Source organism: Pseudopipra pipra, chromosome Z (assembly GCF_036250125.1).
Source record: "Pseudopipra pipra isolate bDixPip1 chromosome Z, bDixPip1.hap1, whole genome shotgun sequence".
Lineage (NCBI taxonomy): Eukaryota > Metazoa > Chordata > Aves > Passeriformes > Pipridae > Pseudopipra > Pseudopipra pipra.
In genome coordinates this window covers 58,254,208-58,281,855 of record NC_087581.1, presented here as the reverse complement: position 1 = coordinate 58,281,855, position 27,648 = coordinate 58,254,208, and the positions used below count along the sequence as shown (strand labels likewise).

Sequence of the window (27,648 nt, the reverse complement as noted above, 5' to 3'; positions counted from 1 at the left end):
TTTGAAGCTGCTCTACTTTATTAAGCCTCAATTTTCAATGTATTTATGTTTCAAGTGAACTCAGTTTTTCTGTTAAAAACAAACTGCTATGGGAATTTCTTTTGCACTGTGTTTCTTTTAGTCAGACCACAAACTGCCTTATTACATTAAGCCTCCTGACAATTGATTCAAGTAGAATACTTCTCTCCCAACAAAGAAAACGACATCATTTTTAGAGATATTGCAGAACAAAACCTCCAATTTAAACAGTTTCCTAAAATAACACAAAATACTTGAAATAATAGTTGCTACTCACAAAGGCTCTCTACTCTAGTGAGCCAAGTATCCTTATTAAAAAAAAAAACCTTACTCTCCTTTGAACAGCGATTTTGCAGATTGTATCACAAAGCCATAAATTAAGCTGCACACTGTATGTTCTGATCTGCACTTAATACTGCATTTTCTTCAGTCTTCTTTCCTGGTTGTTTCTAGAAACAAAATTATTTGGGTATGTGGCCTTTACATCTGAATTGGTTATCTGAATTGAAAAAAAGCTGGGTATTCTTCTGTAGAAGAATATTTTATACAGGGCTTCCATTTTAGAGAATTAATCAGTGTAAGACTTAAAAAACAAAAAAACTCAACACCCCTCTACTCCCCCATTTTTCTTTATATTTGCAATGAAAGACACTTCCCAATGTACTGGCCATGGACTTGGGGAAAAGATTTATTAAAGTGAAACCAAGCAATACTGAATAAAACCTGATTTCACTATAAAATTAGAACCAAACACTAACTTGCAGTCAAGCAGCAGCACTTCTACACAGGAAAGGCAAAAAATCTCTTGTTCATGGTTCAGTTCTCATAATTCTTGCAAAAACAAGACAACTGGAAGAGCATATCTATAAATTGACTTGTATAGAATTTTCAATGTACTTACTGGTAATTAAAAAAGAACATATTTGTACATATGGAAAAAGTCCTTCTGACCAACTTACAAAACCTAATGAATGTAAGATAGGTTTAGGTTTGGGGTTTATTTAAATCCGTGAATTAGAGGCAGATTTGTAAGCAACAGTTCAAGATTTTTTCTTTATAACCTTGGAAGACCTCAAACATTTGTGGTTCTAACAGGCAGCTGCCCTTGCTACATAACATAGCTTGGATCATGCTCCTTCTGCATCCCTTCTTCAAAAATGCTTATGAGTTTATATGAACTCCAATATACAGTTTGAACACATTTATAGAAGCCAAAACAATTTTGATCAAATTAATAATATAGAACATAGTAGTGAAAGTGCAGTAGCTTGGAGTCAATGACCCAACTAGCAGCAAGGGTATAATTTAAAGTCAGAAATTTCCAGTGCATGCACCGTTAGCCACAGTGAACCTGTTACTGCTCTAAAGGGAATTGTTTGCCTCTTATTAGATTTTCTACAGCACAGCCATAAGTGATAAATGTACTGCTGTACTCACTGTCAAGTTAATCAATGCTGCCAAAGTTTTGTTGACCTAACAGTAATCCATAAAGTGAGCGGCATTTTCTCTATCCCTATGACATCTCAGTCCTCAGTGGGGATACAAATCTTACAACAGCTTCTTAAAAAAAAAAAAAAAAAAAGAAAAAACAAAGCAAAGCAGGGGGGAAATGATATTTTCAAAATTCTGTCTTTAAATTAGCTGACTGTGAGAATGCTTTGCTTCTCTGACAAATTGCTTAAAAATGAAGCCCACACAGTGGATTCAGTTTGATGGCTAAAATACTATCAAATGGATAACGTCACAGAGGATAAAGTCTTGCCTACAAAAAAGAAGGTAAAAAACAGCTTCAGGAGTCTTTCAAGGAAACAGTTGTGAACAGGATTTACATGTAACTATAGATTAGTGTACTGGTTCAAACAAAACACAGTGTAGCAATTCTGAAGACAGTAATGTGAAAACAATAATAAAAAATCACCACCAATAAAACCTGTCTAATGCTGAGTCTAGCTGTGATTCACAGTCCATGAGAGGCATCACCACTGGAAAGAAGAAAAAGTCAGGAAACAATCCTTGGTAAAACAAGCTGCTCTATAAACAAACTGCTGCCATGCTCTCACAAGCAATTATAGACATATGAAATATGAATTGCCATTGATTTTTCTTCTAGAGGTCACTCTGCTCCATGTTTTACGAAGTCTAGGCATTTATTTGGGTGGCAAACTGACAAGTTTTTACAGAATTAACGGAGCAATGTAATCCTTGCTCAATTGCAGGTACTTCATTATGGCTCTGTTCCTTGACACTTGTCCCTCCCAAAACTCACCAGCAAGGGAGTCCTTGATAAAGGTGAGGAACAATGCAATTACTTGTGAAAAGAAACCATCCTAACTTGGTCAGTGAATGCTTATTTACCTTTTCTGTGCTGATGGCAGACAAGCAGCATCAGCTGGACGGCTGCATTTGTCACAGCCATAGCAATTCTGCAGACAATGTTCTGATCTGGCTAAAACCTCTCCACATTCTCACTCTTGAAAGAGGGATGACTTCTTCAGGACAGAGAAATGAGATTGCAATTTAGCTTGCTAACAGAAGCTAAATAACTATCTGTATTTCTCTTAAAAAATACCATAACATTGAAATAACTGCAACAATGCTAAGATATTCTCTATAAATCTCATATTTTTGAAGTTATATTCACACTTGGCAATTGCTTGCTGTTCCTCACTCAGCAACCAGAGAACTACTTAATTACGGTCAGTAAACTCCATAAATGAGGTTGAAATTGAGAATCACAGATTCATGACACATATATACTGGCATTTTTAGACAGCAATCTTCTTTACTTCTATTGTTCATTTTGGCACAAATATTTGGCCTCTGGGTTTCCCATGCAAGAAGAATTTGCAAAAAGGCTGTGTTGCACCCCTCCTTCCCAATGATTATTCTGTCTCTGAAGGCTCTGGTTTACCCTACCAGAAAGCCTTGGCAACTGAAGCTAAGGTTAAATTGTTATTTAAGTCACATTTCTTGGTGCTTCAATGAAAAGACAGAACAGTACTACCATACTGTGGTACAGAGAGCTTAATCAGACTTAGACTCTATGATGAGCAAATAAAAGTGAGTATGCCATCAGTGCAAGTCTGAAGTATGGGTGCCCCAAATTCAAAGCAGATGTGGACATAATATAAAAGTTCAGAAACAATTTACAACAGAACTGAAATCTATAAAAAAACCTCGCATTCTCTGTTGACTGGCCAATGAGATGGTCAAGATACGACCATCAGAAGACAATGATACGTAGATTGAATAAACCAGTCAAAGGCACAAAATTTAAATTTTAGGGGAAAAAAACAAAACAAGAAAAGGTTGGAAGACACAGCTGAAAGAATCTGAAATTGAAAGAATATGCTATATATATAGAAATGATAATATGGTAGTTGTAACCGGTAAATATACCACAGGGAAAATAATCTACATGACTCCATTTACATATTAACAAATACAGCTTCTCCACGTGTCCTGTCTCACGTTGGACTTCTCTCTGACTTCCTTGGTGAACATCACCACTTTGTAAAATTGGGCAAAAATAACTGACCAAACTAGAGAAATTTGGATTCTTTTTGCTCCTCCCCCCCCCACTAAATTTTATTTTAGATGTGAGGCCTGGCTGCTGGACCTTTTCACTGAAGTCTGTCTGTACTTGCACATTAATGATACTGTTCTTGAGTATCTGCATTGGACCGCAGTTATCAAGAGCCTCCTACATCATTAGAGGGCAAATTCATCACAAAAACCACTAATCTTTATTTCCAATACTACAAAAAGACACCAATATATTACGGTAACTTACTCTTGCAGTACATGTCCTCACGATTCCCGCATTTAAAGCTGGATAACTAGTTCAGGTCACATAATAAAACTTGCCTGAATTCGATTAATTTTTTAAAAAAATCCACCTATGAAGCAGGTAAGCACTACTGCATGGCATATAAATACAGTATCATTACAAAAACACAAACTGATTCTTAATCCTGAAGTTATACAACTGCTGCTGTTCAAAACTATTAGCATAAATCACTGCACGACCTTGACTCAGCCCAAATACAGAGAAACATCTGATGGGATAATGTGGAGATGGCAGCTTAAATGCTGGTGGCTGCAAGATGTAGACTCTCAATCCTGTGCATGGTCTTTGCTCCTCTGTAATTTCCTCTGGCTTCATGAGTGCTTTTGAAATGTTACATGAAGAACCTTCTCCACCGAATGAGGTGTGAGAGCTGGATTCCACTCTGGAAAGCTCACTTGGACATCTGTATGCCTCAACATCTGGAGAAACTAGAAGTTTCACTTGTCTAACTTCTTCATGATTCTTTGGGGATATACAGAATATTCTTCAGAAGCCAGCATTACAGGGAAGTTTCTTGGAAAACCAGTTATTCAGAATACAACTGTGATGTAGTGGCTTGCCAGTTAGGATACAAAGAAAAACACTGTAAATGGCCCGTGTTGAAAGTGTCTGCTAAAGCATGTCTGTTATCATCAGTTCATGAGCTGATATGACACCATACTATAACAGTTATGAATGCTGAATTTCTCTAATGATGATGATATTCCGGAAATAAAAAATATGAAACTCAAAAAATGGAGGATGAACTCCCCCAGTGAGATACACATAACTGGAATGACATTTTCTCAGAAGGTTTTATTGGGAAAGTTATCACTGACCTTTTCATCTTCCTAGAATAGACATACCCAGTGGGTTGCAACAGCATAAGAAATAAGATTTTTATCCAACCATTTTAAAACTCTAAATCTACAAAAGCAGACTCCAGCCACACTGCTGCTGTAAAGGCCAGAGATGCACCCCGCAAACTGACGTTCTAAGAGAGAAGTTTTAAAAGTTGTGGCAGCTAGTATATTTGTGCTGTCAATTTCTGTGAATGCACACAGAGCAGCAATACAACTTACCTCACACCAAGGTGGCTCTGCAAAAACTGACTTAAAAATTAGTCTGTTTAGTATGTAACAGAAGATGTGTGTCCCCTCCTGCTTTCTTCTTGATGGAGTACATTACTCCAAAGCAGAATATATAAAACACATATCAACAGCTGAACCATCATGTAATATTTTTAGAATATATTAATACTCAAAGCCTGTGAGTTTATTTCAATATCTAAGGGGGCAGAGAGGCATTCTTGTCATGCTGATGCACGTGTTGTTAAAAGGCTGGCACTTAAAGAGAGCATTCAGGTGGTTTTTCTGTTTTTTCATTATGAGAAATATATGGAGGACCCACGTGCAGAATGACGTTTACACCACGTAAAGCAATGCAATTTGGCGTGCACAGACAGCTGTAAGAAAGTAACACCCATCAAACAGGTCCAGATATATATGATTAGGGATACCCACCCTAAAAAGGAATCAAAATCCAGTGCACCAGGGCTAAGTCTCTACCGAACACAGAGGTTACCGATTACTAACATAAGCACACCACACTGAGAGATTACCTAATCTAAAGACTCAAACATTGTACTATATGCAGGGCTTTCTTATGCTTTAGACACAATTAGAGTAAATCTTGTGATTGGCTCTGAATTGTAGGATCTGTGATATTCCCTTGTCTTTTATTTTCATATCACAGATAAAATTTTCCTTTGTGCTTAGTGACTATTCTCAACTCTATTTTGTTGAATCAGTGCTTCTTACTGCTTTACATAAAATTTGCATTCATTGAGAATGTTAGTTCACTCTGACTGTTATACTGAGCTTTGAATTAATTGCTCTCAATTAATCTGTTCCACTCTTTGATAGCTTATTTATCAGATTGGGAAAGATAGATTTAATGGTGCTTGCTGGAAACAAGTTCTTTAATTGGAAATACCTGAGTGCTTAGCTCACTTTGTGCTCTAGCAATTAAGGACAATTTGGAAAAGCGTTTTTCCCCCTACTATTGTCTTCTTGATTAGATATCCAAAGAAGGAGACAAAACAAATGACAACACCACCTAGCAATATTGGTTCAAATAAAAGCCCTGCAGCTAAATTACTTACTATGAGAAATGTGAACCATCCCCATCAATTCCAATGCTGTGTTACATTCATTTTGCTGTATCTTTGCCTCCCAAGTAGGTAAATGGCAAAATTTCTTTCAAAATGCATAGCTCTATGCTTGCCTCTATACAATTATCCCTTCCCACAAATAAGCCAAATCAACAGAAGAAATTATTTTTCTTGATTAAGCTCCCACATTTCTCTTGGGATGAAACAAAACAAACAATTAATCTTTCCTTATTTGTTCTCAGAAGAACCTGCATCCCTTAAATGTACGATACCAGGGTACCTGTGGCAGGCAGTCGGCAGCAATTAGGCTTGTGCTGAAAACGAATGGACTAGAGTCAGAATGCCTAATCTGCTGAGAGTTTCTACAGGAGGGCAAGGTTAGACCAGGAAAATTCCCTTGCTGTGGAAATACTGTTAAAAATTACCACCTGACTTCAGCATAATTAACAAGGTTTGGGAATTTATATGAACTGAGTAATTGAAAAGAATTAGCAAGAGATATATACATTAATCTTCACCAGTTACAACATGCCTAATGAAATTAAAGGTTCTACTTCTACTTCATGCTTTGTTTCTGCAAACTTTTTTCATCTAAAGAAGAAGTATATTAGATAAAGACAATGATAATTATTAGAAATTAAAAAGAAGAAACTACATCGCAAACCTCAATTTTTACATCAATACTTCTTGAACATTTTCTTATGTATAATTCACAGTATTTACCATAAGTGACTCTGTGAGTTTTTTATTTTGATGTCCATGTTTTTAAAGTCAACAGAAAAAATCCATGTCAGTTATAAATTTAGGCATTATTCGGTAATGTGTATTTGTTTGTAAATGTACCTTCACAGAAATTCAAGAAATTCTACAAAGAATGGTTTTAGTGTAAAACAAGGTTTTTTAGGCTTAACTAAATCCATATTATATTCAGATTACAGACACAATAAGCAGGTGAAAAGAAAAACAAAGACAATCAATGGTGATGTGTGTGGAGAGAGACAACGTTAGTGAAGATAACAAGGTAACAAGATAACAAACCTTTATTATTCTCCCAGGCTACCCATGAGCACAGGACCTTCTCCCCTTAGTTCACTCTAAAATCCTTCAACATATCTTTCAGAAAGGAGTCATGCAGGATTGCATAAATGCCAAGAAAAGGCAGCATACACACATACACATGGGAATTATGTCTAATGCAGGAGAGTCCAATTTACTGCAGAACCAAAGGAGAAGGCTCACTGACCACCTTTCCACAACCTATCTTAGGAAGACTAGTCACTAGTTGTCTCCTCCTCCACTCACCTGTCTCAGCTACTGACAGAAGCTCTTACTTCTTCCTTAAGCAGCCCTTCTCACAAAAAACTTTTCTGTTCCTATGCTCTTTCCTTTCAACATGTCTAAAGCAGAAGGTCAAGAATTACTTATTTCAGTATCTTTCTGGTAAACCCTTGCAATTAGTTCCACAGGCTGGTTTTTTTTTTCCTTCAGAATGGTCTGTGCTAAACGATACAAACAATGTTAGACAAAGTTATTATGGCACACTACAATCAAGCTTTAATTCAGCTTCCCTATATATAAGGATTTATTTAATGTTGCTTACATATGTAGCCTCATCCTATACTACTCTTTCCCCCCAGAATGAGTTCTTCATCCAAAGCACAGAATGAATGGTTCAGCATATATTCCATATTTTGTTTTCTTCCTCTGGCCTCCAAGTGTGGCCTGTGCCTTATGTGCAGATTCAAATCCTGCTGTAAAGATAGAATTCTTCACTTCTTTATGAACTTTTTTTTCCCCTGGCCCTCATGTGCAATTCATAATTGTGTAAAGAATATTTATGGTCAATTTTTACTCTCACAAAAAGTGTATGCAGAATAACACTATCAAATTCCATAAAGTCACTGATTTGGCAAACCTAGGTCTAAACTACATGCTAATTTAGTGCTGTACACTACTGAAAAACCTTAACAAAACACAGTGTGTTACATTACACATGCAATAATAAAATACTCTTTCACTAGAAAATAAATTTTTCCCTTCACTGGCAATTCATTAAGTACTTTTACAGACTAATTTTGAATAAAAAGCCCATAAGATTTAACTTGCCTTGAATGTCCAATTTAAAAAAGCAATAGCCATTTGCACACCAAAATATAAAAATTACCTTATGATAAACAACACAAAATAGGAACTGAAAATGTGTTTGAAATGCTATTGGTTGATTAGAAAGGTGGGAAAAACTTGAGTCTTTCTACCATACTTCAGGTGGTGATAATAAGACTCTGCAGGAATTATAGCTCCCTCCTTCTTTCTTTACTATAATGGACAAAAATTTTTTGACTCCCCTCTGCCTTCCCCAGAGAAGTTCAAACAAATCTATTAAATATCAAGGAAAAAGAAAATTTAATGCCTACACATCAAACGAGGAGCTGCATTCAGGATAAGGAAGTTAATCACTTTTTCCTTCATCATGGCTAAATGAAATAAGTATCTCATACTTTATATGGCTCTAGAAGGAATTATGGCTATTAGAACAGTTGGTCATCAGCAGACAACAACAGTGTGCCAGCACTTGGGTTTTAATATCCCCAGCTCTGCTTTAACAGGCTGTGACTTCCTAGACAAATAATTTCTTTCTCCCTCTTAAAATATCTTGCAGTCATTCTGAGTATATGCAGGTCATGAAAGAGACCATTTCTCACTGTACAGAAATGCACAATTAGTACAGTTTGATGTTCATCTTAACTTGGGCAAAAGTATGTCATACAATATCATTATGACACACAGTATAATGAGAAGAGAAGAAGCACTTAGACATGGCTTCTAAACCTGTCATGACTTCCAATGTAAATTCTGCATTTAACTGAGAAAAATTTATTTTGATCAGCTCTAACATGTAAGACTAAAATGAGAGAGAAGTTCATGCAGCGCAGTTCTATACAGCAAAACCAAACAGACTATTGAAGACAAAGGAAAAAAAAAAGAACCATAAATCAAAACACAGCAACACTTGAAAAGCAAAAAAAATTAACTCTTAAAACACAAACCAGGCAATTTTCTAAGCATGCTTGAAAAATGCTTCGAATAGTTCTTCAGGAAACATCTCTGCAGACAATCTTTATAAATGTCTCTCCTTTAAATTATCTATACATTTATTTTGCTTTTCCTTTTTCTTTTGCTTTCTGCTTCCTCTTAACAAATATGCAATCCTGCATGTGTCAGGCACAGTCCTTTAAAATCTACAGACATCTAAACCCAGCTATGTATCTGTACTACTAAAGAAACACGTATGCACAACAGAATCTTAAAAAAGCTGGTAGCAGCATTGATGGATTTAAGTTATTAACCGATCAAAAAAAGATGGATGGTGGTCTGCTTTTCTTAATCTACATCATCATCTAGATCTATTTAAAGATATGTGGTACACTAACAAACTTAGTTAAGGTTTCGATAAAATCAGTAGAATAATCTGCCCTGTTACACTGAGACTGTATCGATCAATAAAATCACTTGTACTAGGAAAGTACTGTTAAGTACTGACAATCCCAGCCATTAATATTATTTAACACTCTGCTCACAATCTTTAATGAGGACAAAGAACATTTTGTCTTTTTATACTTATCATATCATTGCTTTTAGAACTCCTTACAGGTACGGTTCAACCTTGATTACTGCAGATTAAATGGAATTAGAGAAGGAAGACACTGAATAATTTTGGATAATAGAGAGAATTTTCAATGTGATTAATAGAAGTGGGTGATTCAACAGACTTCCCAGTTAAACATCAGTTAAATCTTATTTCATTGAATCCAACTTTTACTTGCAACTTTCTAATGCTAGACTCTTTCTTACCAATGTATTCACCTGAATTTAAAATAAAACTGATTTCCCCAAACAGCAATCAGGAAGATAAGCATCTGTTCTGGACTTGATGGAATTTATTTTTTTTTTCTGCATATAAGCCAATTTGGTCTTAAATTAGTTAGAAATAGATCCCAACAGCGAATGTGCACATAGGACAAAGTGAAAGACTGCCTGTGCAGAAACCTTTGTGGTGCCTAATGAATGGCAAAAGGAAGTCAAAGTGCTTTCTATCCAGCTCCTGCTCTGAGATATGGGGAATGGTCAAACAGAAGCCTAGTGGGAAAAAGCCCACAGGTCAGGCACATACAGAAAAAGGTGGAGAAAAATAAAAATAGGCCCACATTTTGCACAAAAGTTTTATAGCTTAAAATTTCAACCTCTGAATTCAGCCTTTAAGTATATAACCAATTACCTCCCATGAGTAAAGCATTTAGTCTGAAAAGGTATTAGCCTTTACAAGGGGCTTTGCACAGTGGCATCTGACCTGCATATCTCTTCATTATATATATTCAGCCATGTCTTCTCAGCCATACAATTAACTCTTTTTGCCTTTACTGAAACAGAATACTGATACTGTTCATGATACATACAGGGTTTGGTTCTTGAAAACACATTAACGATTAAACAAACCTAATAACAAGCTGAAACACAAATATGTGTCTAACTATTTTAACTGTCTAATTATTTTAAGGATTATATAAGAAAGGTCATAATGGTTCAGACCAAAGATCCATTTAGCACAGTATTCTATATCCCAAAATGGCTACAAATGGATACCAAGGAAGAGTATAAATGAACAAGACTAACATATGAGACATCCTTCTTCAAAACCCTAGCAGCCTTGAAAGTCATTTCCAGCTAGAGGACCTTCTATGCTCGATATAAACTCCTCCAAAATTTTGCACCAACTCAAAATTTTGCACTCACAATACCCTTTGGCAAAGATACACAGGTATATGGGAATAACTAAATGCTTGATAAAGAATGCCTTTCTGAGAGTATAAAAGAAGAACAATTGTAATGAATATTAACACTGACAGAACGGATAAATGTGATGAATGTGAACTGCACAGAAATAGAATTTAAAAAGCTGAACAATCATTGAATAGTTTTAAGATCATTTTGCCGCTGCATTTTCAAAATTAAATAGTAACCAACTCGATTTATTTTTATTGGCCAAAAGCAAACAAATGTTTCATGAAAGTGCACGTATCACAGAGATCTCAATATTTCTAAACAGCTCCAACAGCACCAGTTCAAAAACTGTTACCTCTATAGACAATACACTTTTTTTCCTTCTTTTATATTGAAAATGGAACATCAAGAACTGTTCCACTTAGAAAGCACTTACAGATTGCTTCTGATCCTAGAGAGCTATGTCAGCTTCAAAGAATCAAGATCTCCCTGTCTTTATATGAAGTCCTAGTTTTTGTTCTGCCTAGCAGTGCTCAGGATAACTTTTATGTACTACTGTGGGACAATTTTTCCTCCACTTCACAAAGAGAAGAGAATACAGTGAAAAACCATGTACATTTCTTTTCCCCACTTTCTGATCCTACTTCAGACAAGAGAGCTCTGAAGCAGGATTTCAGCCACATTTCCAGAACAGGAGTAATAGGCCATTGAAAGGCAAAGCTCTAGCAAACACACTAGGTGGAGTACTTGTAGACTGGCATCAGGAGCCTAGATGTCTCTTAGACCAGAGACATCTCCAGCCTTCTTGACAATGGACAAGGTTATAAATGGTTGAGTTCACATTCCTTCTTGTCACCTGCAAGGTGATGGAAAACTCTTTTTCTTCACAATTAGATAAAAAACCCTGAGAAACCAAATTAACTCAGTTCCCAGAATGATACCAAAAAGGGGCAATGAATGACACTCAAAGAAAGCACAAGATTCTTATCCCCAGCTGCAATATGAAATACTGTACTAGCTCCAAAATGCTTTGCAACAGAGTTTCCAAATCAACTAACAGATCCTTTCAGTATTTTTTAACCGAATCCAAAACTTTCATGAAGAAACATCACAAAACTAGATCAACTTAAAATAGTACAAAAGCTTTGTTCATACCTATTGTCCAGCCAGAAAAGACTGTTTATTTATTTATTTAAACATTATTACAACAAATTCTGTATCAATGCTTACTGAAGTAATTAAAGAAAATCATCGTGGTCTATGAAGAAATGACACTCTGGGCCAAATTTTCTGTATGATAGGTTTTCTTCTGCAGACATTAACTACAGAAATAGCCCATTTGTCTTCATTTTTTTCAGTTGCAGTTGAACTGTTCTCCGAAAAAAGATTAAAAAATTGCAATATAATAATGGGTGCTTTTCTTCTTTATATTTCTGATGAACTTACTCGTAAAGCAACTACACGCTATTCATTACTCCATCCACTGTTTTCCTAACTCCACCCAGCTGGAAACTAAGAAAGTGAAGATGTATAGGATTGGATTCTAATTTCTTAAGAGTAAAATTGTAACAGATATGGTTTTACTTATGTTTTTCAGGAAGGATTGGTAGTTAAAATATTTTTAAAGAGAATTGCATTTTGAAGAATACTGAAGTATAAGTCAAAGTGCTACTCAGATTTCCAGATTATTTCCTTAAATGGAAAACAAAACTCTAGTCCAGTTTCATAAACGCCATAATTCATTTTTAAGATTTGGATTCCTGAAACTGCTGGAATGCTGAAGTTCATCAAGTCTTCAAGTCTCACAGCCAAGCAGCACTTTAACCGATCTTATCTCCAGGAATCAGGACTGTTCTCTTTGTAAAAAGTTCAAGGATAAATAAAAGGCAAGTATGTTTTCTTGACCTCGGCCAAGAGAGAAATATTAGCTCTACATATTAACTCTGGTTAGAGACATATGTACATACAGACCCTACATACATACAGAGCGCTTCATAAGGTCTACAACACACTGTTTTATATTAGAGCCTTGCCAATCACATGAAGAATTTCTCCAGGTCACCCAGACCACATGAAATGAGTTACTATCCTGAAGCTCATCAAAAATGGGCCTCCTTCAAAATCTGTCTCTATAAGCAAATAATTTCAGTGAGGACTAGCAGCAGCCACACAGTCTCATGCTGAGATATGGGTGCCACTTCACAGTGAATTCTGTTAAAGATGCCTGTTATCTTGTTGGACTGATGATATCAGCAAATGATGTGATTTCTTCTGCCCAAGGGGGCTAGAAAATATCTATTCCATTGAACTTTAAAAGGCAGACCTGTCAAAGGGCAAGTCCCTAGGGCAGACACACTGGATGGCAATAACATCCAGCATCAGCTTACCAGGACAAGAATATGACCTAACTTCAAATTAGTAGAGAGTAGGTGGCTAGACCAAATTCTTCCCCATTACCAGTTCACTGGAAATAAGCTCTGTAAAAACTGCACTTCCAAGAGTAAATCATATAAAATCTATTTGTAACAAATACTGCTTTAATAACCAATTGAATAAGGTCCCTCCAGTGCTGCCCTTAGGAATCCCAACAATATCTTCAATGTCCAAAATAAAAGTACGTGTTTACTTCGTGCATCCACAAGATGACTCACTCAACTTGTACCCAATAATAATTGTGGAAGAGGGAGCTTTTCAAGTGATTTATATCTCCTTTAAATACACTTCCAAAACAAATTTCATTTCTGTACACAGTCAGTTCAAGGTTATACAGTGGATGAAAAAAACTAAACAATCATTGACCATCTGGAAGCTACAACGTTGATTATCACTCTGCCCCACCGTCTCCCATACTTACCTTCTACCTTCTGGTACTTTCAAGCAAATGTATTTCTCCATGCTCACTACTATCAGGAGTCACAGACTTTCAATGCAGGTCCATTTGGCAGCCCTCCTCAAATTACAGGCTCCTTATAAAACCAGCTACTTAAAATCCGTACCTTCTACCTTTCCTCAACACAAAGCTCTTCAGGAAATGCATCAAGAGAAGATGTTTCTAACCATAAACAAGGATCATCTAAGTTCTAATCTTTTTACAATCTAGAACTACTATCAGAGAGATTTTTGTCAGCAATAGCATAATCCAATGATTCATTTTACAAATTTTAAATCAAAACCACCTGTCTTCTCATCTCTGCTGTATGGCAAGCTACAAGCTCAGATATACAAGTAAGCAACTATAAAGTTACCTAGTTGATGGCCACCACAATGTAACTAGAGCTGGTTTAGTGTTTTTCCACTGTCAGTAACAGGCATTTGGAGAAGAGGAGACTGAGGGGAGACCTCACTGCAGTCTTCAGTATCTTTGTGAGGAGAAGCAGAGGGGCATCTCTTCACTCGTGACCAGTGAGAAGACTCGAGAAAATGGCATGAAGCTGAGGCAGGACAAGTTTAGGTTGGTTATCAGAAAAAAGTTTTTCACCCAAAGGGTGGTTGGGTACTGGAACGAGTCCCAGAGAAGTAGATACAGAACCAAGCCTGACAAGAGTTCAAGAAACATTTGGACAATGCTTTAAGGCAAATGGTGTGACTCTTGGGGTGTCCCACGCTGGGCTCAGAGCTGGACTCGATGATTCTTGTGGGTCCCTTCCAACTCAGGATATTCTATGATTCTATGATTTTCTTATTTAGCAAAGACTAAATCAGGTCAACTTAAGTTCTGTGTGCTGTAGTTTAAGATCATGCACAGACACATTTACCATGCTCAGAAGAGGAGCAATAGCCTATTCTTTCATACTAATTTGCTTGAATGTTTGGGGCCATATTCTGTCATTCACTTATCTTTGCATCTGTTTCCTCATTAATAAATTAAACATAATCCTTCTTTCTTTTTGTCAGTCAGTTGATTGTTCTCAGTATTCACAAGGGCACTGTATATATTATTATACATGCAGTTGAAATACTATGCATATTAGTGCTTCTAGTCAATTGCTTCACAGTATTAAAAACAAAAGTTGTAAATTCCAGTCAAACTTGTAAAATATGGAAGTCACATAAAATAGTACAGATAAATCATTCTTTCACAATTCCATGAAAATTGGTCTACTACAACAAAAAAAAAATCCCCAGTCAATTTTTTAAAAACATAAGTAATAAGCAATCTGATGAATATTAGTTGGCAGTGGATACTGATAAATTTAGGAAAATTACTCTTTGTAACTTACAATTTAATAATTTTTTTTTTCATAATTAATAATTTTTTCATAATTTCTTCAGAAAGATATAATGAAATGTTTCTGAGCTCCTGTCCATCCACCACAAGAAACAATCAACCTATGCTGAAAGGATTTAAAAGGGCGGTTTCATCATGAAAAGGTCACAAAGTAACAAGGTCCCGGCAACTGCAGCACCTTCTGGCTTAGGGAGGGGAATGTCTTGCTTTCTTTATTATTTGATAGAGATTGATTATACTATTCTCATTTCATATAATAAGTTTTATCTGCACTTAACTATTGAAGACTACTTAATTAAAAATATATTAAGAACTCAACACGATAAGACTATGTCAGGTACAGGTCTGTAACTGACAGCTATCTGCATGGCATTTTACCTCTTTCCTGTACAGGTTTTCAGGATGCAAAGTGGAACAGAAAGAAAAAACGTATTGCATAACACAAATTCCCTGACTGTAACATTTGTGTAATTGTTCAATCTTTGCATTAGGTTCTGGCTGGTTTTATAAAAACAGTTAATGACTGCCATGGCTTCGTAAGAGTTTACCAGCTGCACAAATGGCTGGCTACTAGTACCACCACTGACTAGTGACACTAGTAGCCAAGCTGCTCTTACAGAATAACTCTCAATAGTACCACCTGAAAGTATGTTTGTACTATTTTACACACATGGTGTTAAATTAAAAACAGACCATGTCTTCTGAAATTGTAGCATGTTCCTGCACTGCGTCTTGGAAAATGCTTGGCAGTATTAAAAAAAGTCTGATAACTGAAGTACCTTAAAATGAACTTTTCATTGTCTAAAACAAGGCTCTAATTATTTTAAAAATTAAAATTTCACTGATGATTAGTTCTGCTTTCTGTTAGCAGACACAGAAATTAACGACTTACAAAAATATTATGACTTTTCTTCTTGTTTTATTTAGTATGCACATTAGTACAGATATAACTTAGAGGCTTGTTATGTTTTAAACGGATGGTGTCCAGCAGTCCCTTCCAACCTAAAGCACTGCATATTCCTATGACAGCCAGTGGTGATAGAAGAGAGGACGAATTAATTAAATGTACAAGACGGCACAAGAACGAGAGTTGACTAACTCTTCCAGTAGGGGGGGATGTTCTTTTACAGTTTATCAGCAATTAAAAAGTGATAACCAAATTACATTTGCATCTTTTTAACAAAATCAACCGCATAAGACAAATTGGTACATGTGCCTTGGTGGCAATTATCTCCAAAAGAAAGTTGCATGAAAATCGGAAAAAAAATAAAAATTCACTGCAAATGGTTGATGTGAGTAAAAATACAATATTTTCACTCGTCTTCCTCTCAAAATAATTATGTTTTGAACTAGATAATTTCTGTGATCCCCTTCAATAAAAACAGCACCTACATTAGTACAGCTGAAGGTGCAGTGAACTGGGAACATGTTTAGACTAACATGTTCATCTGGTTTTGTCACCAGAAAAACAGCTGTGAATCTACACCACTGGACATTTTTTAAAGCAATTATAGTGACAATAAAAATTCTGCTTATTAAAAATGGATGGGATTCATTACTGATATATTTAGATATCTGTATAACTGAGTCATTCCTGAAGACTCCTTTTATTGTCTTTATCAAAATCAGAACTCATCTAGGTAGAATCTAAGACTTAAAATATAAATTTCCAAATCGAGTTTAATATGGGATGAGAGGTGCCTATTTCAACTAGATGAACAATTCATGTACAGGCATGTACAGTAGAGGGATATGAATTTCATGAGGTGATTCTTCCCTAGTCTGTCTAAACAGAGGTGAGCTAAAGCCTCCTTGTACCTCTTCTGCAACACTTTTGATCAGAACGACTTTGAAAAGAATAACATTATTTTTCCCATTTTAGGCAGAGGAAAATGAAGTACTGTAGGTTCACCAAAGTCAGTCAGCAGCTTCCACAAGAATTAGAAAAAAACTGCAAAACAGTCTGGTTTTCTAGCTGCTAGCCTAGCTAAGTGAACAGAAATCTTTCCTGCTGGCTAAGTATCCAGGTCATTTGCCACCTCTAAAACTGCCCATCAGTAAAGCACCACATTTCACACCTTCTGATGCTTTGGATGCTATCACTCTGAAAACAGATGCCACTTTTACTTTCATAGGGCTGTGAGGAGACTCACTTGCAAGTACAACTCCAAGCCTTGTCGTCTCTGCTCCAGGACCTTAGGGACCCAGTTTCTCACATGCTTTGAAGGGATCTCTGGAGTTCTTATGAACTTCTTGAGCTGCAAACAAAAAGAAACACAGACAGAAACAAATTATAATAGTGTCTCTTTGAATTAAGCATGTTTATGTTAGAGATGAGGCAGTACAGGTGAAATAACCATGCATAAAGGACAAGAGCATGGAAATGAAGCTACTATCAGTTCTCTGAAGTAACAGCAGACATCATACCTACAGAGTGCAGTTAAAAATCTCCACGTCTAGTTGCCCTGGACAGCCAAGAGGAACCTACTAAAAATTTTTGTGACTGACAGCCTGAAAACAAAATAGCAACAACTACATGAGAAAACTAGAAATTTGAATTCCCCATTAGGCAACCTGGGATAATACCTCACAACAGCACTGCAACATACCCAGACACTACCTTGCTAAGTGCAGTGATAACACACCATGACAACTTCTATCTCCAGACTTAGGCAACTATGATCAGGTGTGAGAAGTACAGGCGACAGAGCAAACCATTTCTGTGGAGAGCTGGTAATCAAGTGAGCAAAATATCTGTGCTCTCAAATTGCACTAACAGATTGACAGCCTGTGTTTAATATCCTATACAGAGAAACAGCAAGATTGCCACTGTATATATTTCAAAGAGAGCTCCATAACTATTCCTCTAAAGATAACCACAGGAAAGTTTTTACATATATATATATATATATATATATATATATTTTTTTTTTATATGAGTGTATACAGACGGACACAAACATACAACTCAATAACACTAAAAATCCTCCTGCTGGAGCAACACATTTTTTCAAAACCAAAAAATACTAATGCTTTCCTTAAAACTACAGAGCAAAAGTAAACACTGAAATAGCCTCCATAACATTTTAATAGAAGGTGGCACTAGACATTCTTTCTGTTGGATATTGCCTCTGAGTAAATCTGAGGCAAAGAATGCAAGGAAAGAAACTCAAAATTGGCTTTGACATGCATACCCATGGGAGACTAAGAATTTACATTTCATCTTTGAGCTTGCTGAGATGTCACTACAGGAAAAAGCAGTGGCAACACATCAACGTCTGCACAATCACAAGTATCGAAGCTGCAGCAGGGGAACTTCAATTGCTCTGGAAACATTTTGCAACTTCCTTAATTCTTAACAGTGCTAAATTACAATTAAAAGTGAAGTGAGAAAAACAACACTCTGAAACAAAACTCCAAACCCATGTACTTCAACTGACTGATCTTAAAGACAGAATATAACCACATCTAAATTTTCCCTCTAAATTGATTGAGGATCTTGAAGAAACTATGGTCGCTGCTGTTGCGAACTGTGACAGCACCTGCAGATGAGGAACAAATGAAGAGAATGTTCCAGATAAGTGGAGACAAATCTGATACTACACAAGGATTCACCAAGACCTAGATGCTTATAAGATAAACACTCTGTGGCTGGTAACTCAGCTGATGATTAACAATCCTTTCGTGCTGTGTGGCCCTGTTATATGTAAAACATCCAAAAAACAATTACTTAATGTGCAAGCATAGGTACTATGTGTAGGTACAAAGCCCATATAGATGTATAAAGAATAGATTAAAAGCCCACTTTCTTATGCTTACAGTAATCCAATAATATATATTGCTGCAAATTATTATTACAATGTCAAGGAATATTAACCAAAACAACACATGCATTAGCTGTATTGCTTCACACTTGTCTCTACACAATAAATATTTATCTGAGGACAAATATTGCCTATAATACCTTCCTGTCCATAACACTGTTCATAATGCCTGTCAACATCCTGTAGTTGCTATTTCCTGAAAGACTAAAAGATGGGTTAAATTATCAAGTGAAGAATTATTTGTCCAACTGTGAAAAGTGAATATGATTTAGAGTGTATACTAATTAATCTAAAATTATAAACAAATTGCAAAACAAGATGTATATAGCTTCAGATTATTGCATATTTCACTGCAGTAGTTGTAACACTGTCACCTTCTAGTGTTATTGTAGCTAAAAAACCCTACCAATACTTAAAAATGTATAAGAAAAGAAGTATTAAAAGATATTTGGGAATAAAGATGGACAAACGTTTGTATTTTTCACTGTTATACACCTAGAAAGAATTTAATTCTTTCTAAAAATCCTCTCCACATGAGAATAATAGCATTTTCGTTCAAACTTAAATATAATACTGTAATGTGAATGGTGCATAATCTGAAAGGCAAGGTTTGTTGCTCATAATCAGGGTGAAGTATAATGGCCTATGAAAACTAGTTCAAGGACGCCAACAGCCATGGATGGTTTCTGTCAAGGGAATAATTTGTATTCCTGGTGTAGCATGGTAGTCTTCAAAAGGTTTTAAACCTTTTCCACTACAGCCAGATTGCATAGGAAGTGGGGCTTTACTTATTTACACAACTAGAACCTATGAAAGGTTGAACCCAGGAAGGAGGCAAATCCAGACATATTCTTGGAAATGGTTTTGTTTAAAAAAAATAAATTAAGAAAAACCACCAAACCACAGATTGGCATTCTGATGAATTATATGAGCAGTGGAGTCCTCCACAGAATGCCAATGAGGCATGTTCTTCTCCAGTGAAAGGCACAATCTCCCCATCAGCTTCTATGGCCATTTTCTACCACAGTTGTTCTCTACAGAAGCTTTGTTTCTCCTGCTCACTACAGATATCTCCAACACTAAGGGCACCTTGAATATGCATTAAGTCTGAAGAGCTCTTTCCAATTGCCATGTTCTTACAGCAATTTAGAAGGAAACTTACATTTTAAATTAAAGGGGAAGAGAGGAACAAAAGATAAATACCGTATTGGCATGCTGAAAGCAAACTGATGCAAATGCTTTCTCCAGGATTTCTGTAATACTGAAAGCACTAAGCAAGGTTCAGAGTATGAGCTGTTCAACCACACTAAATGAAATTTTACTACAACTTCAAAATGTAAAACTTAAGAAAAAAGTATATTGTTGCCAAAATATGCTGGATGCTTTGCATTTATACAGGGAACAAGTAAGAAAGTCTCCATCTGTTTGCAGAGTAATATGAACAGACAGCAAGTGGATGAAAAGGTGAAACAAATTGAAGAGTGGTGTAAAGTGCCTGGTTACAATACCTGTTTTTCAGGTTTGTTTTGCTGCTATTTCTGCAGAGAGAGAAAGGGAGCATCATTTATGTTTTTTCTGGTATTCTAAGGAGAAGTCTCTGCAAGGGAAGTTACTCCAGAGGAAGTGGTGTACAACAAGACAAATCTGAAAGCAAGATTGCAGTCATTCATGACTGTTATGTGGAGTAATTTTGTAACTCCAGAAATTACAGTGAAGTTGGACAACGACTGTCCCATCTGACTGGACAACTGGGAGGAGGCCAGTTATGTGATGCCATGCCTCCACCGCTTCTGCTCCCTGTCCATCCTGCAGTGGGCTGAGAACAAGCCCAAGCGCCCCCTCCGCAACATGAGGATATTATCATTCCTGCAATTGGTGCAGATGGATGATGACTATGTGGAGCATGTCATCACACCAGCTATAACACAACCAGAAGTCATCTGCCAGGCAGGAGCAGCTCCAAGATATCCAACTGCCCAGAACCTCCATCGTCCTGGAGTACCGCAAAGGTGAGCTGCAGAGGGAGTGCCCAGGTGTCCTGTGGGGGTCATCCAGCCCCTGAGCCAGATGAACCATGCAATGTTCCTCCAGACACTGCACCCCTGGATCCATCAGGAGATGGAGATTTTTGGCACCAGCATTAGAGGCAGTCATGGTGGAGGATACCATCCCAACCAATCACAGGATGGATGCAGAGCTGCTGGGCAGGATACTGGGGCTGTCCCTCTAAAACTGCACAGTGGCATTCATCAGGAGTGTGCACGTGTCACTGTGCAACACAGCAGCAGAAAGGCCCCCTTCCCTGCTGCTGTTGGTGGGGTCCTGGCAGCCACCCTTGGGCTCCCATTGCCCAGAGCAAGAAGAGTCCCTGGAGGAGCCAGATGAGGCTGTGCCCAGGCCCTCCACTTCCAGATGGAGCAGTAAATGCTCCCCTGAGGGGCCACAGCAAACCCGGAAGGGAAAGAGAGCCCCAAGCGCCCTCCAGCAAACAAGAGGCCAACACCATGTTGGTGATGTTGGAATGCCTTGGGACATGGCTAAATGAGCACTGGGCCATCAGCTGGGGCAAGTGCCAGCCCTCAAAGCTTCCAGCCCTAACTATCCAACTATCCAAACAAATTAAATGCACAGAAACTACAGAAAAAGTCTCAATGTTACTAACAGTGCAGGTGGCATTGCTATCTTCACCCTTTTTTCCTGGAAGGATGGGCTGTTAATGCTGATGGGTCCTTCTGCTCGCACCAGGTACTGTTCCGTTGTTCCCCTAAAGCCAAATACTGCCCAGCTCCAGGCCTGCATCTCTGCAGGTGGTTCTGGGACAGGATTTCCACACGGGGTCTCCAGGGCCAGCTCGTGCCCCCCTGCTCATCACCTCAGGCATGGCCTCCTCTTTACCACACCCTCTGCCCCATGTCCCTGGGCTCTGCTCTCCTACCAGCCTGCACTGTCCAGTGCACCCTCGCTATGGTGGTGCCCAAAAAACCCCTACTGCCTGGAGTCAAAATTTGGTGCTGCTCTCTACATCACCCCCCAGGATCGTATCTCCTTAAGGCTGGATTCCCAAGAAGGGGAACTGCGAAGTCCTACCCCTGGGAAGGGACAACTACACATGCAGCAGCTGCCCAGATGGTGAGCAGCCTGGGAAAGGCGGCAAGGCTGTTGCCCTCAATCAGGTTTTCTTCCTCCTCTTCCAGATCCAGCCTTGGTGCTCGCATTTCTTCTCCTCTGCTTGTAAAGGATCCATCTTTGGCATGTGCTTGGCAGGTGGATGCCAAGTGGCTGAGGACACTGGGCTTGCTTAGTTTGGAGTAAAGGATGCTGAGGGCTGACCTCATTGCTCTACAGCTTCCTGAGGAGGGGAAATGGAGAGGAAAGTGCTGAGCATTTCTCCTTGAGATCCAGTGACAGAACATTCGGAATGGCTCAAAGCTGTGTCAGGAAGGCACAGACTGGACATCAGGAAGAATTTGTTTACCAAGAGAACGTTCAAACACTGGAACAGGCTTCCTCAAGGGGAGGTCAATGCCTCAAGCCTGTCAGAGTTTAAGGGACATTTGAACAATGCCCTTAATAACATGCTTTAACTTCTGGTCAGCCGTGGACTGCATAGGCAGTTGGACTAGACAATCACTGTCTTTTCTAATTGACAGTATTCTATATTTCTAATTCTAATTCTAAACTACATTGCATTATACAATACTATACTATTCTGACAATAAGAGATGGTATCCTTGGGTAAGGATAAGCACATAAATCCTGATTTTTCCGTCATAATGTTTCCTAACCTCTTTTGTTGCATAAATTCTATTCATCTGATTTACTTTCAATTGCAGGATTACTCTCATCTGTAAAATAAAGCACACATATATTGCAAGGCTTGGTGGTGAGTGAGTTATACTACCGATTCTGACACTGTTGCTCATGTTTTCATATTCAATGTCAACATGAGGGAGAAAATATCTGAGACAGATCTGAATTAAAACAATAAACATGGAATTGAGTATCAAAAAGTGGTAGAGGATACCACTACTGTGGCAAGAAGCACTAGTACATCCCAATTAAGTTGCAGTAAAGCAAAATGTTTTCTTGTCTTTGGACTTTTGATGGCCAACATACAGACGGGTCAACAGTTGCCTTTTCTTCAGCCAAGTTTGCTTGTATCTATACATCTTAGAAGGCTGTCAAAATCATCCACTCTGGCACCAGGATAACGTTTCTTCCCTGAAAGAGATGATTCCTGAGATAATTCAGGACCACCAGCAAACATGCTGGTGTTTATAAGATCCTCTGACATTGCACTGGCAGAAGGTATAAATACATGTGCCTGTCTTTGTTGTTTGCAGAGGAAGTTTTTCTGTACTGAAGACTAACAGAATCACTCAGAGCAGTTGTCTGTGACCACACTGCACTGCCACTGAGACCTATGCACCAAGAGACATTTAGTTCACCCAGATCCCAGGAATGAAGGACTGAAGCTCTTTATTGCAGCCCCACTGCTGTTAACAGGCTGCAATGCTCTTGAAGAATTCTCCTTCACAATAGTTGGCCTCCATAAGGCAGGAAAACTGCAAAACTTGCCTTTCGGCAGCATTCAGTTCAGCTTGGAGAGAAGAAATCATACTTTTCCTTTAACAGTGATCAAAACATTTAAAGAACAATTTGTGGATAACTAGCCTCAAAAGTACTGAGTTCCCATCTATATTTACTAAGATGATTCAGTAGAAGGCTTATCAGACATTTTATATTATAATAATTGTATGAAGTGCAACAGAGTGAGATGTTTACTCAGTCTTTATCGTGTCTAGTTTCTTTGTATACACAACTTGTTTCCTCAGCTCAACATATGGCAGGTTAGCAACACAATTTATAGAACTAACAAATAATTGGATTTAAAAACCCACTGCATTTATTTGCTATTGGAATGTGCCTTATTTTGTGACTTTACAAGAAGACAAAAGCATACTACAGACAGCATTTTAGCAATGTAGCATGTAAACAATAACCAGAAAGGAGAATTAGTTACATGTGAGAAGTCATCACCCCTTTCTAGAAAACAAAAAACTGAGTTAGTTAGGAATTAATTTCTAGAGACATGAATCACAAGATGTATTTAAGATAAACCATAACAACAATTACAAGAGAGAGGAAAATGTCACAACTGAGGCAAAATAAAGATACATCTTATCAAGAAAATGATAAATACCTTTTTATGAAGAGCATGGAATTCACTATACCTCTTCTCCACAAAATGTTTCCTTCCACTCATCAACACTTCTATTTTAAAGACCTGAAAATTATAAATAATAAAAAAGAGATTAATGTTACTTGCACAAACAGTTCTGTGACATGACTGTGACGGCACATTTTACCACAGTCATTCTAGTAAGTGGTCCCAAAAAACCCAAGGTGTCTCATGAGATGCAGAAGTACAACAGTGACTAATGTAAGTACAGATCAATCTTTTATTAATAAGTCTGTTCAACAAACATATAAACAGACAGCTCAAGCCTGGACTGTATATTGTACACTACAAACTAAGCATTAAAGCACTTCCTTTCAGAAATATTCAATACACTTTGAAGTAATTAAAAAAAAAAAGAATGGTAGGAACAGAAAAAAACAGAAAAAAAAAAGTCATCTTCTGCAGAGTCTTCTTTTCTTTAAATCTTTTCCTCTTCTTACAACACAGCATACTAACACACTCATGCTTGTTCAGCAAGAACTGGATAATACATGCATTATGTTATGCATGCAGAAGGAGAAATAAATGCAAACACTAGGTTAATTTCCTCCTAAACTACAAATTCATCTATAGGCTCAAGTGGGCTTGTGCCACTATCTACACCATGGGAAAAAACAAAACAAAGGCAAACATGGCAAATGCTTATTTTCTTTGTATGATACATGTGACAGGTTTTGTTGCTGCCTCTGGAAGGTTGAAAGGCCAGGAAAAGCAGCTCTCTGGACCCACTAATTAGTAGCCACTAACGTGACATTTTTTGAATTCTCAGGTCACCATGTCAGTTCTGAGGGCAAGTGATGAGAAATTTTGAGGTTCTCAAGAACACACAGTCTGTTAAATGAAGACAAAATCAGCAGAGAAGTATTACAGAAAAGGTGCCTGGTCTACTTAGTTCTTTGTTTTCCGTTTCACTCAAAAAAATGCTGGAAATAATTATTTCCAGGACAATGAGAAACAATGCTCAGCACAGATGATCACATCAAGACCCCAAACTTATGCCAAATAAAAAGTTCTTTGAAATAAATTTGCAAACAGTGTTTATGCCTGAATGCAGAAAAAAGGGTTTTCTGTCACAATATGCCCAGGCTAGCACTGATCAGAGCAAATATACAGAAACTATACTGTATAAAAACTTCTATTGTCCACTAGAACCTGCCTTTCAAACAGGTTAAAATGCTATGGTTTCCACTGGCTAGCCAAACCACATTAAAAACAGACAGCATTTTATTTAATCCAGACTGAAATGCTTCTACCTTTGTTTGAATGCAGTATGGATAGGACTGCAGTCATTTCACACCAATGTTTACATTTCCAAAATTAGTTTGGATCACTGTAATAACCTGTGCTACATTCTAACTCTTTGAATAGGACTGTTTCTGTGTCCTAATCACTGCAAGCAGATGACCTTATTTGAGTGCTTTGACTTCTTTTGTCCCTCCTATCTATTTGGAGTACCCTGGAAGAACAGCCAGGGACTATTAAACAATTTTCCTCTACACAAGAAAAAACTTCAAGGCACCCTCAGGAATATGTTGTAAGTTCAGAATTGTAAAGAGAATCATATGCAAGAGAAAATCAATGTAGGCTTTTTTTTTTTGTTGAGACTTAATAACCTAATTATATGAGAGGAAAACATTATTTACATCTCATATTCTACACTCTGTAGGACAGAAATAGTTCTGCAAGGAACAAAATGCTTTGGATTGCACAGGAAAGCCACTGCATTGAAGGAATTTCAAGGAAGACTTTTTGGGAATAATAACAAGAAAATATAAAACTAGTTAAGTTAGAAGTGACCATGAGTCTCTAGCTAAGATGTGCAACAGTTTTGAATTTCCTTGATATTAAATCTCCAGGAACTACGAGCAACTCATAACACCCAGTTACACCTCAGTCAGCTAAGAGCCACTGATCACTCTAAGTTTAGCGTCTGATGCAGGGTTTGCCAAGCAATTTGGAGAGTCTAAGGGGCTCCTGCCTCAGCTATAAGCACTCCCTTGACACTATTTCATATAACAATATAGTTTTGTGTAAAAGACAGAAAGATACATTAGGTTTTGAGAGAGATAGGATCTCTTCATGGATTCAAAATAGCTATAGGCAAATCTCACACAAATTTAACTGAGCAACTACAGGCCCTGACAGAAAAACAATGTAAGGAAACTGGTGAACATAGATGAAAGTGCCAAAATAAAGACGGAAGAACTATAGGGGGAAAAATGCAACACTGCTCGGAAATTACTTTTCTTGTAAAAATGTTAATGTTCTATGAACAGATAACTCTGAAAAGATAGATGACTTACTATAAGTGACAGATAGTTCAATGAAAAATGCAAAAATTAATCTCTGACTAAGACAAGCAAAATACTTTTCCCATAGTCATTGAAATACCACAAATTACACTTCACTGAAAGATTTGGAGTTCATCCTGACTGGGACACAAAGGACAACAGATATGAAGACACACCACCTAGAAAACTCTACAAGTACTCTGCAACTAGAAACGTCTCACTGTTCTTGGTTGCTGCCACAATAGTTATCAATGATGTCTGCACATAGCCCGAAGATAATTATCCATTAAAAGCATTCTTCCAACAGACTTTAACCCATATAAATGATATATGGGGCAAAAATCTCTGGATTGGATATCAGTGAATAATGCTGATCTTTCGCCTAGCAGAACTGCAGATCTGCCACTGCAATTCATAACCATCAAATCTGTGAAGGAAACTTCAAAAAAATTCCTAAGGTTTTTGTTAATAAAACAATAAAAACTTTCAGGTCCAACTACAAAACAGATTTACATATAATTTTTTTCCCTTTCCACTATGTTCCAATTATATGGATTATTTTCAGATCCTGGAAACCATTTTCTTTATTTCTTATTTTTTCCATTTCTTATTTTGCCATTTTCCTGAACTTATCTGGTCCTTAGCAAACCTCTAATTTTCAAGAAGAATACACACATTTCTTTTCTTGCTGCAGAAACTGGGCAGTACTACACGGTAACTGAACTGAATTATGTATGGGCAAACAATTGGTACTGTATCATTGTGAATTTTGAAGGCAGAAAGCACAAATGAAGAAAACAGGAATCGGTATGATGTACAAGAACTGCCCATGGTGCTCGGTGGTGATGTAAGTGCACATCAAGAACTGTGTGGTAACACTGACACTGCCCCCCTTCAGTTCTTACCTGTGTCACATGCGTACACTGGATACAAAAGGACATCTTTTATCTGATAATCTGATGCAAAAATATGCAGCTTCAGTAACTTAGTCTCAAAAAACCTAAGAGCGATCAGTTTAACAAAAAAACCACAGACAAGAATGACAAACATGTCCATGAGTAGGGACAAAAACTAATGAGATTAGTAATATCTTAGCTTGGTTTTCTATTACATAAGCAATACACATATGATTTATATTCACTCATGGAAATTACATTAACTACATAATTTATAATTACGGTAAGTTAATACTATAATATTGTGTATATTTACATATGCAAAAATGAATTGCAAAACTTCTGAAAACTTATAGTTGAGAAAGAGA

General features: G+C 37.2%; 1 protein-coding gene across 3 annotated transcripts in view; it reads right to left on the bottom strand.

The window, feature by feature from the left end:
• Nucleotides 1-27,648, bottom strand: part of SNX24 (sorting nexin 24) — an 88,833-nt gene that overhangs the window by 18,980 nt on the left and 42,205 nt on the right. For all 3 annotated transcript variants that reach the window (XR_010426839.1, XM_064642330.1, XM_064642332.1), the window contains exons 2-3: nt 24,055-24,138; nt 17,181-17,285 (exon numbers count right to left, since the gene is read on the bottom strand). Coding sequence is in view for 2 of the 3 variants with exons in the window: in XM_064642330.1 (XP_064498400.1) it covers nt 17,181-17,285; nt 24,055-24,138 (189 nt within the window). In the remaining variant the exon portion in view is untranslated. The remainder of the gene's footprint in view (nt 1-17,180; nt 17,286-24,054; nt 24,139-27,648) is intronic.